The following is a 14888-nucleotide window of genomic DNA, read 5'->3' on the forward strand; positions in this document are numbered from 1 at the left end:
ATTCAGGCACAAAACTTTCAAATAACTAATAGCTCTTCAGGTGTCTAAAAGCTTTGTCATTAAAAATTCGAGGTTCCGATCCAACGCACCCCAAGCCTTTCAGTGCTCTGGTAGCAATTTGTAGCCTCTCTCCACAACCACCCTATCTAACACCCTTCTTTTACAAGGCCATCAAATTATTCCCTGTTAGGTTTATGCAGTATATCCTTTGTTTAAAGTTGTAATCTGAGCTTCCATTCAATTACCAGGCTTTCAGAGCGGGTTCACTCTCTTGATGAACAGCACCCTCAGTTGTGTGGATTAAAGGACACCTTTTAGTTCACTCTGGTGAAGCGAGATGGCTGTGTGTGTGTGTGTGTGTGTGTGTGTGTGTGTGTGTGTGTGTGTGTGTGTGTGTGTGTGTGTGTGTGTGTGTGTGTGTGTGTGTGTGTTTTTGTGTGGTGGGTTTGCGGTTGTGTGAACGTTATTATTTGTTATTAATGTTTTTTTTTCCTTTCTTCTTGGCAAATTTGTTGTATTTACAAAAATAATATATCTCCTTTCAGTTATACCAGTTAAATATATGCATTTAATAGTCTGCCGACTAGACCCCAAAAAATTTCAATCATATGCAAAATGATGATTCAGAACGGAAGCTTTAGTGAAGGCTACAGTTTACCATTTTCTGTTTACAATCTTGTCAACTTGGGTCTACCTGCTCTGTTTACGATCTTGATTCAGTAATACATGTGGCCTGACTTATGAAAATGTCTGAATATGTAACCCAATTTGTCACAACGAAGAGAAAATGAGTCCTCCTTACATCGACCATATAGTCTTCAGCCACGTGAATGAGGTCAGTCATATTATTGTAGCATCTCGTAATGACATAGTTTGGAGAGTTTATGTCACTCTTAGAAGTTCAGCTGCGCGGCTCAAGGAGGAACTGCCGTCCTAACAGCCAGGCTTCGTCTCCAGCTGGCACACGGCGAGGTATTACCAGCGTCGCTTGGGGTTATGACCGCACTTTGCCGAGATCAAGCAAAATCTGTTGAAGTTAGCAGCTATCTGAACACACAGACATAGACACTTTGTCGTCTATATCTCTCCGTAAATATTATACCTAATGAAAGCCGTATCGTAAGAAAGGTTTAATGATAATCACAATATTGAACAAAGTCGAGGGATTGTTAAGATAATGTGACTCTAACATTAAGGGAGCCGGTCGGCCGAGCGGACAGCACACTGGGCTTGTGATCCTGTGGTCCCGGGTTTGATCCCGGGTACCGGCAAGAAACAATGGGCAGAGTTTCTTTCACCCTATGCCCCTGTTACCTAGCAGTAAAATAGGCACCTGGGTGTTAGTCAGCTGTCACGGGCTGCTTCCTGGTGGTGGAGGCCTGGTCGAGGACCGGGCCGCGGGGACACTAAAGCCACAAAATCATCTCAAGATCTCAAGATAACCTAACAGGAATTGGATGGTGTATGAGAGGGAAGTGAAGGAGTGGTGCCTATTCAATTGGTTTGGTCAACGACTGTTAACTCTTTCCATATAACTTTTTCTAATATGATACGAACATTAAAATCGCCTCCAAGGTTTTTCCTCCGTTATAGTCAATAATTTTCATTATTTTTTACACCAAAGATCTTGCATTACAGTCCTTAGTGAACGTAACAGGAAAGCGATCTCATTCAGGTTTCAAAAGACGCTATGAATCTCATTTCAGCGAAACATTTCATGGCAGGCTTCATTTAAAAGACATTTCTAGTGATGGTCTAAGATAGAATCTTCACTCTCATGCTCAAGGAAGTTCATTCACCTCTTAAAACCTTTTATGAAGTATGAATGTAATCTCGCTTCAAAACACTGTGTAATGTGGCTTGCAATGAGATCGTTTTATTGTGAAATGAGCAATCTGAAATACATTTTTCCGCCTATTAAACGTTGAGATAAGCTTCTATTATCATCCATCTTCTAGAAAACTTGTGCAGTGAAACGTTTAGGGTCGTAACTGGTAATTCAAATAATGCATTAGATTTTGAGAATTTGTTTAATAATAAATTATAACAAATTTATTTTCTATGTAGAATTTCAATACAACATTTACAGACTCAATCAGTATTTAAGTTTTTCCAATGAGTTGTGTCAAATTCTCTGATAACGCGTGTTAGTTTTCCTGATTGTTGACCCTGGGTGCAACTTATTGTGTTTAATATGTCAATGTCCTCAGAGATCCAGAGAGACACTTCAAGATGTTCCACGACAAAAGATCACATTCACTCCAAACATATACCACCTATACGGGCTATTCATGCCCGTGTCACCTCTTGAGATGGCTTAATCTTCAACAACAACAACAATAGTCATATAGCTTTCTCCTGATAGTTCATTATTTATTTTTTTGTATTGCCTTACACTCTCTAATACTCCTTACCCCAACTCTTCCTTCTCCCTTCATCTAAGAATGTTTCCTCCTGCACCTAGCAGGAGGAAACCTTAGTTTCCCTAGTTTCCTTAAAGTTTCCTTAGAAACTTTCAACACTTCCATCCTCATATTGGTTCCTCATATGTTAGCCTCATAGTCCACTCAGCTCTACGACTCTGCCATTACTTACTAGGACAGTGGGGGGCAAAAGCCCTAGATCCGAAACCAATTTTGCAATTTGTTAGGGAGAACTTTAAAAAATGCAAGTTTTCTGTTGCATCTTTTCACCCAGTTACTGCAGTTACTGCAGGGGGATACGATACAGTTGGTACATCATAGTTATGAACGGTGGGTTCAGCTTATTCCTGCAATAACGTAGGATGTGGAGTGTTTGTGTGTCAGCTTCCTGCACAGTTCTCTTTGTTGTACCCATCTAATATGAATAATGAAATATAGTTGATAATGATTGATTAAGCTTTGATGGAAATATATTTACTAGATGGGTAGATGTTCCTGGGTCTCTCTCTCTCTCTCTCTCTCTCTCTCTCTCTCTCTCTCTCTCTCTCTCTCTCTCTCTCTCTCTCTCTCTCTCTCTTTCTCTTTCTCTCTCTCTCTCTCTCTCTCTCTCTCTCTCTCTCTCTCTCTCTCTCTCTCTCTCTTGCACTCTCACTCTGTCTCTCTCTCTCTCGCTCTCACTCTCACTCTCTCTCTCTCTCTCTCTGTCTTTCTCTCTCTCCCAACTATTTTATACTCTTCCCTCTCTTTTCTTTTCCTTATTTACATCTTCTTCTACCCCTTTTCTTTTCCTTCCATCTCCCAATCACTACCATTCTCTAAATCTCCGCTTCCCTATTTGTATTGCGTTCTCTATCTCCTTGACTCTTTCTCTAGTTCTTTGTATCTTTTTCTATCTCATTGTCTCTTTCTCTCTCTCTGTCTTTTTCGCTATCACCTTGTCTATATAATTCCATATTTTGTTGATAGTTTTGAATTATGATTTATTACATATAATTTAAGGAGAGTTCTTGTCAAACAGGATTTTTGTAAATGCTATAAAATATATATATATATATATATTATTATATATATATATATATATATATATATATATATATATATATATATATATATATATATATATATAAATATATATATATATATATATATATAAATATATATATATATATATATAATATATATATAATATATATATAATATATATATATATATATATATATATATATATATATATATATATATACATATATATATATATATATATATATATATATATATATATATATATTGTGGGAAATTTTTACCCACCATATCTAATAATCATCTAAGAAATGTATAATTTCTATATCATATCTAAATCATATCAAAATCATATCTAAAATGTATCAAAATCAAATTAGAATCATTAAAGATTCATTATAGCTTGATCCTGGATGACAATGGCACCATGAACACGTACGCAACAGGGGCCCTTTTGATGCCTACGTGACTTTGTACATGATCTTTCAAGGATCCAGAAGCTTCTAGAAGGACTTCTTAATTAAAAAACTATTGGAACATTGATTCAACATCCGGTAGGATTAAAAATCGAATCCTTAATAAGATTCAGTGGTACTTTCAAATACTACTTATAATCTTTAAATCTTATATCTAATTATATTATAATCACATCTTATCTTAATCATAAGTCTAGACTGTAAAAATAATCAATCAATATTCATTGCAAGCTACCTCTCAAGGGAGAGGGGGAAGGCTCTCGGGGGGCGAGAAGCGCCCACGACGATGCCTCGAGGCACTCCGCGTTTGTTTACAAATGAGTGAACAAGTGACTGATCCTTAGCGAACATTACCAGCTCAAGGACACCTTATCTAACATTTTTATCGCCAGTGAATACTCTCTAGAACTGGGGGAGTACCTGGACAATATCTACAAGGAAAATCCGTGAACATTCACATAAAATAGAGTGTATAGTGGAGATCAGTGACACGGTTTCCTCCACCTTCATTCATAAACTTTTATCTCGAATCATTCTTCTGCAACTGCAGGATAATCACGTAGCAACGCTACCAGATCATCATACAGCAACGCTGTAGCAAAATATCGTGCCTAAACTCGACAAGAGAGTTAATCAGTCTGGCAAACTTGTCAGACAGGCACCCCGACTGGCAGAGAAGTATATTGAAGGTTATTTAGTGTATGATTGGCCAATTGTATGCTTGTGTAACTTTAATATCCTATAAATCTGTCTGTTGGTTAAAAAGCGAGGCTAAGCCTCACATTTCAGTAAGTTTATTAAAATTGTAGTGTAGCTGTGAATCTTATCCAAGCACTGAACCTCATGAGTGTCCATTCTGTCAGAAAAGAATTCAGCCTCAATAAGTAAAAACCTCACAAGTGTCCATAGCGTGGGAAGAGATTCACTCAAGCTAACTGTATCATATAAATTGAATATGTCTGCATATATATTTGAATATATAAATTAAGTTATCAATTGTTTGCTTAGTTAATTTTTAAGTTATCATATAAGTTCATTTAATTGAATATAATTTCTAGTACTTGACAGTATTTAGACTACATTTAAGGTCATTTATTATACTTTTACAATTTAATTTGTTGTTTATAGTATAAGTACATATTGGCTGTTAAGTTATGGTACTAGGTTAGACTATGTATGTTTAAATCTCTGATTTAAACAGAGCCAGTGTTCAGTCAGATAACTGAATTTATCAAATCTTATCCTTGTATAAAATACAAGCTGATGTGAGATCCCTGTCTACAGGTGGATTGGAACTTCTATCAACATAGTCATTCACCCCACCTGTCCCTTACAGCCCACAGTTTGTCATTAGGAAAAGAGGATCTAGGATTTACAACCCTAGCTAGAGATTTTAGTTGAATTAATTTGCAGACAGTAAATTTTTAATTTAGTTCAGTACAAGTCCCTGGTAGTCTCCTCTTATATCAATCCCAGCAGGTTTTTCCCACATTAATGGTCCTTCGAACCTAGATAATAATGGTCCTTTATACCAAGATATTTATGATCATTCGTTTACCGAATATTTCAGTGCCAAATAGATAAGAAACTTCTTGATTTTGCATTGGAATAATTCTTACATATTCTAGCCTAGCCTAGCTATCAGCCAATATTTATCATAGCTATACATCTAAGTAAACAAATAGTTTGCAGTGGCTTAAGCCACCGTATCCATTAACTAGTAAGCATTCATAACAAACTGATACTGTTTTGTGTTAAGAAACCACAGTAATTAAGTATATCAGTGTCAAAGACACAACTGCATCTTAATCATAAATACCAATTATCTACCTCATTGTGGTAACATTACATATATATTTAAGTGTATTATCTAGCATTATCTCTAATCTACTGATTTTCAGAGCTGCTCATTACATAATATTCTTTAAAAAAGTGTTATCATCACTGTAAGAGCTTTCATTACAATCTATCTATAATCAACTATATCATACCCTATATTACAGGTAAAACCAGTAGACATTCTACTGTATTTTATCTAACAACTATTAGGGTAACAGATCTTGTAATAACTTTGCAAAAATAGTGCCATTTACTATTTTTAAAAAATTATTACAGGATTTACCAACTTGGTGCATTCGTGCATTCGGGTCACAAAGCAAATTATTACAGTACTTTTGATAATTGAACACCTGCTACAACCAGATTCCAGGGAGGAAATGAAGGACGATCTTTGGAATCATTACCTAAGTAGACAGGAAAGCTCATTTATCAAAATACATTAACATCATACATATTCATCAGAAAAAAGAGAAAAATCTCGGAATCTCCAAAACTCGGAAAAGGTCAAAATGACTAACAGTATTCCACCAGCAACTGAAACAGAAAAGAAAAGGACACAAAGTGTCTAAAAACTCACTTGAATCTACAGCCTAAAGACCATTTAAATCAGGTGATAGACAAATGTCATCATCACTTGGCTACAATAGTCTACAATTGGGGATTAAGACCAATCTTAATCTCACATCACAATCTGAAAGGCTAACAACACATTGACAATGTCAATACAAATATTATCATCCATCTAAGATAACTATCTTAATCCAAGAATATAGTCTTGATCACCTAATCTCATGCTTTCACTGGAGTGAAAGCAGCCTCAGAAAATCTGAAATTAATCAAGCATCTCAAAGAGACTTACTTAATAGAAAAGGCAAAGCCGAGAAAAAAAAAGAAAAAGCAAAATGCTTCATCACATCATGAATAATGTAGATACACATTATTACAGATACAATTCATCCTTTAAGGAAATCCTTGGAGGAGTACAAGTGTTACATGCTTGTATCACCTACTTGCATGTAATTACTTACCTACAAGTTTTACATACTTGTAACAACATCTTATCACAAAGCCAAATCTTTGATGGACTTCGAGCTTACGTACAAAGATTACGAAGCCGAGGAAAACTTAGATCTCAAGAAAAAATCCCCAAAGGTGAATCCACGGACAAAAGCAAAAATGTCCAGAATGGCAGTCAAAAATCAAGGCAACAAAACTCCTCTTCTGCAAAGTGGAAACAGAATAATGTTGGCTCTTATGCTATATCCCCCACAGTTAACAGAACTGTAGGAAACCAAGCTCCTAAGACAGATAAGACAAAAGGAGCTACAAGTGCCCCAAAATGTTTATTCTGTCAAGAAGCACATAGCATTTATCAATGCACAGTTTATGAAGGCCGTGCCAGTCGAATCGATCGACTGAAATCTCTGAACAGGTGCATCCGTTGTCTACGGAAGCACGATACTAGTGAGTGTATCACTCAATTGCAGAACTGCCAATATTGTCATAAAAGTGTACATCACACAGCACTCTGTGGTGATATTAACACTCAATCCAGATCACAGACTTCCAATAATCAACATGCATCTCAGGCAAAGCCCAAAGATGATAATACCACAACAGCCGTACAATTCTGTACAGTAATGAGCAATGTCAACGACTTGGATACAGAAATTGTTACAACAGCCATATTGCCTACTGCACAGCTAGAACTATGCAATCAAGGAATTTGTATTGCAACTAGAGGCTTTTTTGATCAAGGGTCACAGAAAACCTTTATCAGTAAAAAGATGGCAGAAGATTTACAACTTAAATCTTCAAAGCAAGTATCTACATCAATATCAGGGTTTTTTACTAATTCTGGTCGTAGAACCTTTCCAGTAGTAAAACTCAATGTCTGTCTAGGTACATCCCAAAGGACAGTAGAAGCCATAGTAGTTGATAAAATTCCTACTGAAATGGAAGTGACTGGTCTGACAGCAACTATTAAATTCCTAAAAGAAAAAGGAATCCAATTAGCAGATCCTCTACTCGATTCTGACCTCATAGGGGATATCGGAATCCTGATTGGAGCTGACTACTATCATCGATTCATTCTGGGATCAGAAGAATCTATGGGTATGAATATACTCAAATCAGCAGGAGGCATATTGATGACAGGACCTATACTAGATCTTGAACCTTCAACTCCTGAAAAATCACATCATACAGAAACTGTAATAGTGGCATGACTAGGCAAAGAACAGTCACCACTTAAAATCCCCCACATGATTGATGATGGATTGGAATCTGTACCTCAATTGTGGGAACTTGATGCCATAGGAATAATTCCTGAACAACCAAGTCCTGATGATGTCTGTGCATATAATCAATACTTAGAAACTGTACAGTACTATGATGGACAGTACTGGGTAAGGCTACCATGGAAAATCAACCATAAAACCTTACCTACCAATTATCACATGGCTTATAGTCAATTTAAATCTCAACTAGCAAAGCTAAGAAAAAGGCCTGAGCATTTAAAACTCTATCATGAGATTATTGCTCAACAATTAAAGAATAAATTCATCGAAGTCGTGAAACATGACAATACGCAAACAGGCCATTTTTTACCTCACATGGCTGTAATGAGAGAATCAAAAACAACTCCTTTACGGATAGTTTTTAATTGTAGCTCTAAATCTGGACCCCAAGGAACCAGTCTAAATGATTGTTTGCAAACAGGTCCAAGTCTAACTCAGAAATTGTATGACATACTGTTGAAGTTTAGACTTAACAAATATGCGTATTCAGCAGATATAAGTAAGGCCTTTCTAAGAGTTGGCTTACAGGAAGAAGATAGAGACTTCACTAAGTTTCTATGGGTAGAGAACCCAGAAGATGTCAATAGTCCTGTAGTGACTTTCAGATTCTCTTCAGTTCTTTTCGGCGCGACAAGCAGTCCATTTCTATTGCAAGCAACTCTAGATACTCATCTGAAGAAATCATCAAGTCCCTGTAAGACTGAAATCAGTCAAAATCTATATGTAGATAATTTTCAAGGGACAGTTAACAGTACTACTGAACTGTTACAATTATATCAAGAGGCCAACAAGGAGCTACAAGGTGCCAACATGCCACTACAATCTTGGGCCTCTAATAATGCAACATTGAATAATCAAATAGCAAGAGATTACCCTGAATATCACGTACCAGAATCACAAAAGGTGTTAGGTATGGATTGGGATTTAATCTCGGACACAATATCGATCAAATCCGTGCCAGTAAATTACAACATCACTACAAAAAGGGATTTGCTTTCACAAGTTAGCAAAGTATTCGACCCACTTGGTCTACTAAATCCTTTGACTATCAAGTGGCGTTTATTAGTGCAAGAAGCATGGAAAGCTAAGGTTGGTTGGGATGATCCACTACCAATCCAGTTACAAAAAGCTTGGATGGAAGTGGCTCAAGAACAAACTTTAGTTGAAAAGATAATCTTTCCGAGACACATAGTCGAGGAAAATGAAGAAGTATCACTACATGTATTCGCAGACTCGTCAGCCAAAGCTTTTGGAGCTTGTGCTTACTTAGTGACTTCTAATCAATCATATCTTATCACCTCTAAGGCCAGAGTCGCTCCATTAAAAAAGAGGACTTTGCCTCAGATGGAACTAACAGCACTGCTAACTGGAACACGCTTAGCAGTGCATATCAAACAAGTCTTGTCTACCATGAACATCAAAGATGTCATTATATGGTCTGACAATGAAGCTGTCTTACAATGGGTACGAAACGACAACTGTCCAACTCCATATATAAAAAATCGCGTCTCGGAAATTAAAGAAATTTCCGCAGGCTTTCAATTGTTGCATGTACCAACAAAGGATAATCCAGCTGATCTCTTATCAAGAGGTATGACATTTAAACAGTTTGCAAAGGCAGATATTTGGTTTCATGGGCCTCGATGGTTAGTGAATGGTAGTTGGCCTGAACAAAAGCCACACGTCATTACGACACAAACCATAACTACCACCAGGCAGCAAGCTCAAATATCAGTCTTGGATTGTACTCGTTACTCCTCGCTCATCAAATTAATCAATGTAACACAGAACGTGTTTCATTATCTCAGGAAAAAAGGTATAAAATACACTTTTCCTGATGCACTTATCTATTGGGTAAGACAAGCCCAGAGAGAAACTTATGGGAATAACTATGAAAATCTTCCGCATAAGTTAAAACACAATCTCGGTCTGTGGATAGACCAAGAAAATCACAACATTCTGCGTTGTGGAGGGAGACTTAAACACGCAGATATCAATCTAGATACCGTGCATCCATGGCTTTTACCAAAAAATCATTGGATCACAAGGTTGATTGTGTTGCATACACATCAACAAATCATCAAACATGGAGGAGTGTTAGACACACTCACACAAATCAGACAGCAGTACTGGATTCCTCAGGGAAGACAGTCAGTCAAATCAATCTTGAAGAATTGCATGATATGCCGAAGGTACGATGCAAGAACTTGCTCTTATCCAGGGCCACCACCCCTGCCAAAGGAACGAGTGGTCCATCTACAACCTTTCGAAACGACAGGAGTAGATTATACAGGAGCAATATATCTAACAGGGACTGCAGATAAGCAACCTATCAAGGCATACATCTGTCTGTTCACCTGTGCTACCACCAGGGCAGTACATCTAGAGGTAACACCCGATATGACTGCTCAATCATTTATTCAAGCTTTCCGCAGATTCGCAGCACGCCGATCATGCCCTAAGCTGATGATTTCAGATAACGGAGCAAACTTGGTAGCTGGAGAAGCATGTCTACGGGAAATCTGTTCCCATCCTGCAGTTACTTCCACACTGGAACAGCGTCATTGCAGATGGAAATTTATCCCTCCGAGAGCCCCATGGCACGGAGGATTTTATGAACGGTTAATAGGAACTGTAAAAAGATCCTTGAGAAAATCTCTACACCGTCAGAAAATCAATCTTCAAGAACTCCAGACAGTAATCACGGAAATAGAATCAAGGGTGAATAACCGGCCGTTGACTTACTTGTCTGAGGGTCCTACTCAACATGAGCCATTAAGTCCTGCCCACCTAATGTATGGAAGACTTCTGACTCCAGTACCATCTCTAGTGGATGATGAGATCAGAGATCCCTCATATGTGGGTCAGAGCGAGTTGGTTCAGGGGTATAAACATCTGTCCAGCATAATCCAAAAATGGAATGATGTTTGGACAAAAGAATATCTTACATCTCTACGAGAACATCACTATGGGGCCAATGTCCCCCATAATATAGCTAATCTCCAACCTGGCGATATTGTCTTGGTAGACAGTGATGGCCCTAGGGCTGACTGGCCATTAGGTAAAGTTGTCTCAGTCCATCCAGATAGTCAGGGGATTTTGAGAATAGTCAAAATCCTGTCCAAAGGAACAACTTCCCTGAAGACATTGGACAAACTCATCCACATGGAATCAGTGAGCCAGATGCAGTTAGATCCTGAGAGACCTCAAGACACTCTAACTCCACAAGACCCACAGACTCCTAACAGACACAATCGTCCACAACGGACAGCAGCACAAAAGTGCAAGCAAAATTTGCACTTGTATTATCAATCCAATGGAGAGTAAATAAATACATATGGTTACTATTGTCCTAAGTATTGGACTCTGTGCCAGTTCTCTCCCTCTGGAAGATGTGGGAAATTTTTACCCACCATATCTAATAATCATCTAAGAAATGTATAATTTCTATATCATATCTAAATCATATCAAAATCATATCTAAAATGTATCAAAATCAAATTAGAATCATTAAAGATTCATTATAGCTTGATCCTGGATGACAATGGCACCATGAACACGTACGCAACAGGGGCCCTTTTGATGCCTACGTGACTTTGTACATGATCTTTCAAGGATCCAGAAGCTTCTAGAAGGACTTCTTAATTAAAAAACTATTGGAACATTGATTCAACATCCGGTAGGATTAAAAATCGAATCCTTAATAAGATTCAGTGGTACTTTCAAATACTACTTATAATCTTTAAATCTTATATCTAATTATATTATAATCACATCTTATCTTAATCATAAGTCTAGACTGTAAAAATAATCAATCAATATTCATTGCAAGCTACCTCTCAAGGGAGAGGGGGAAGGCTCTCGGGGGGCGAGAAGCGCCCACGACGATGCCTCGAGGCACTCCGCGTTTGTTTACAAATGAGTGAACAAGTGACTGATCCTTAGCGAACATTACCAGCTCAAGGACACCTTATCTAACATTTTTATCGCCAGTGAATACTCTCTAGAACTGGGGGAGTACCTGGACAATATCTACAAGGAAAATCCGTGAACATTCACATAAAATAGAGTGTATAGTGGAGATCAGTGACACGGTTTCCTCCACCTTCATTCATAAACTTTTATCTCGAATCATTCTTCTGCAACTGCAGGATAATCACGTAGCAACGCTACCAGATCATCATACAGCAACGCTGTAGCAAAATATCGTGCCTAAACTCGACAAGAGAGTTAATCAGTCTGGCAAACTTGTCAGACAGGCACCCCGACTGGCAGAGAAGTATATTGAAGGTTATTTAGTGTATGATTGGCCAATTGTATGCTTGTGTAACTTTAATATCCTATAAATCTGTCTGTTGGTTAAAAAGCGAGGCTAAGCCTCACATTTCAGTAAGTTTATTAAAATTGTAGTGTAGCTGTGAATCTTATCCAAGCACTGAACCTCATGAGTGTCCATTCTGTCAGAAAAGAATTCAGCCTCAATAAGTAAAAACCTCACAAGTGTCCATAGCGTGGGAAGAGATTCACTCAAGCTAACTGTATCATATAAATTGAATATGTCTGCATATATATTTGAATATATAAATTAAGTTATCAATTGTTTGCTTAGTTAATTTTTAAGTTATCATATAAGTTCATTTAATTGAATATAATTTCTAGTACTTGACAGTATTTAGACTACATTTAAGGTCATTTATTATACTTTTACAATTTAATTTGTTGTTTATAGTATAAGTACATATTGGCTGTTAAGTTATGGTACTAGGTTAGACTATGTATGTTTAAATCTCTGATTTAAACAGAGCCAGTGTTCAGTCAGATAACTGAATTTATCAAATCTTATCCTTGTATAAAATACAAGCTGATGTGAGATCCCTGTCTACAGGTGGATTGGAACTTCTATCAACATAGTCATTCACCCCACCTGTCCCTTACAGCCCACAGTTTGTCATTAGGAAAAGAGGATCTAGGATTTACAACCCTAGCTAGAGATTTTAGTTGAATTAATTTGCAGACAGTAAATTTTTAATTTAGTTCAGTACAAGTCCCTGGTAGTCTCCTCTTATATCAATCCCAGCAGGTTTTTCCCACATATATATATATATATATATATATATATATATGTGTGTGTAAGGAACATCTGGATATTATTTTTTGTTAATTTAATCAATGAACTAGAATAGTCAATTGTACATAAAGTTACAACGAAATAGAATTAAAAGAATTACGGATTATTAAGCTGCAGAGTCTTTAGTTGATCATTCCACAACTGCAATGTTTTTAATTGATCATTCCCCAGTTACAGGGTCTTCAATTGATCATTCCTCAGCTGCAGGGTCTTCAATTGATAATTTCCCCAGCTGCAGGGTCCTCAATTGATCATTCCCCAGCTGCAGGATCTTCAATTGATCATTCTCCAGCTGCTGGGTCTTCAATTGATCATTTCCCCAGCTGCACTGTCATCAATTGATCATTAACCAGCTGCAGGGTCTTCAATTAATCATTCCCCAGCTGCGAATATGCAATTTCCTCCTTAGTTATGAAAGGAACATATCATATTTATGCATAAAATGAGAAAAAAGAGAATAAATAATTGGAGGAAAACGAAAATAGTGGGGTGGGGGACAAGTGCCTGGCCACGAAGAGCACATTGAAGGGGAATTCTTTCTGGTCTCGAATAGTGAATTCGAGGGAGATGAAAACCTCCCATGCAAGTGACTGTCCCTAAGTGACCACCAGGGCCTGCAGGGAAGGATCATTAGCGAGAAGCCGCCTTCACATGCACATACAAATAAACTTATCATTCAGTCTGGAAAAGTCAGCGAAAGTGGATTTCCAGTTGAAAGGAAATAGGCTCTTGTAGAACATTGTTGTATACAACTCTCTATCTCCTGGCTGAGTAGAGACGGAGGTTCCAATCTCCTCTCCCTTCTTCCCCTTCTCATTGGGTGTCTGGGTCACCTATTACGTGAATGTATTCAGGTAGAGAAGCCTCACGAGTCTTGGGGTCTGGTGGAGGATGCAAACTCTTCTCACGTTGGGTTGGATTGCTAAAGTGTTTTAGTGATGGGTGGTAGTGGTGGTGGTAGTGGTTGTAGTGGTGGTGGGGATGGTAGTGGTGGTCGTGTTGCAAGTGCTGTGTGCTTACTGAATAGTGTCAATTAGGGAAGTCTGGCTCTTTATCTCTCACTCACTAGGGGAGTGAGATCTAGCCTACTTACCATGTTGAACATGTTGCATTAAAACTTAACTATTTGACATTTAAATTCTTTGTCGAATCTGGCCTTAAGGTTGTGGATGGAGGTGGCTTCCTCTACTTCTTCTTTCAGTCCTTTCCATCTGTTGACTGCCTGTACTGGGTAGAAGTATTTCCTTACATTACTTCGGTTCATTTGTGTTTTATCTTCACCGTGTCTACCAACATCAAAACCATCTTCCCCATTCCTGCTATTTAAAGGAATATTCATTGCGTTCGTGACACCACCTGGTTGTTTCAGCAAATTCCAACAACAGTCTTCTTTCTGCTAACTTTGCACATCTGATTAATCGAGATTTCCTGAAAATTAATCAGTCTGGAGCCTTGGCTCCCTTACCAATCACTGCCAGAAGCATCACAGAAACGGGAAGACGGACACTTCCTAATCTGGTGTCTAAATCGCGGCAGGAAATAATTAGATGACCTGAATTCTCCATCCTGGTAAACAAGAGATGGAATTATTGAGCGCTTCAAGCCTTGACGCTCGTGGGTTCTCGTTTTCTACAAGACAATCCACAGGAAGGGCTATATATTTTTTTTTTATTTGTCAAACCACTCCTGGTCTTGGAGTATT

The 14888-nt window shown here is 37.8% G+C and overlaps 1 protein-coding gene across 1 annotated transcript; it reads left to right on the forward strand.

The window, feature by feature from the left end:
• The first annotated feature begins 8012 nt into the window (after window positions 1-8012).
• On the forward strand, window positions 8013-13144 carry LOC138358834 (uncharacterized). The gene is made up of 2 exons (XM_069317117.1): window positions 8013-12447; window positions 12944-13144. Exon 1 carries the CDS (start codon window positions 8023-8025, stop codon window positions 11383-11385), a length of 3363 nt encoding a protein of 1120 aa, XP_069173218.1. The 5' UTR covers window positions 8013-8022; the 3' UTR covers window positions 11386-12447; window positions 12944-13144.
• Window positions 13145-14888: the final 1744 nt, after the last annotated feature.

The sequence above is a fragment of the Procambarus clarkii genome, chromosome 86 (assembly GCF_040958095.1).
Source record: "Procambarus clarkii isolate CNS0578487 chromosome 86, FALCON_Pclarkii_2.0, whole genome shotgun sequence".
Classification (NCBI taxonomy): Eukaryota; Metazoa; Arthropoda; class Malacostraca; order Decapoda; family Cambaridae; genus Procambarus; species Procambarus clarkii.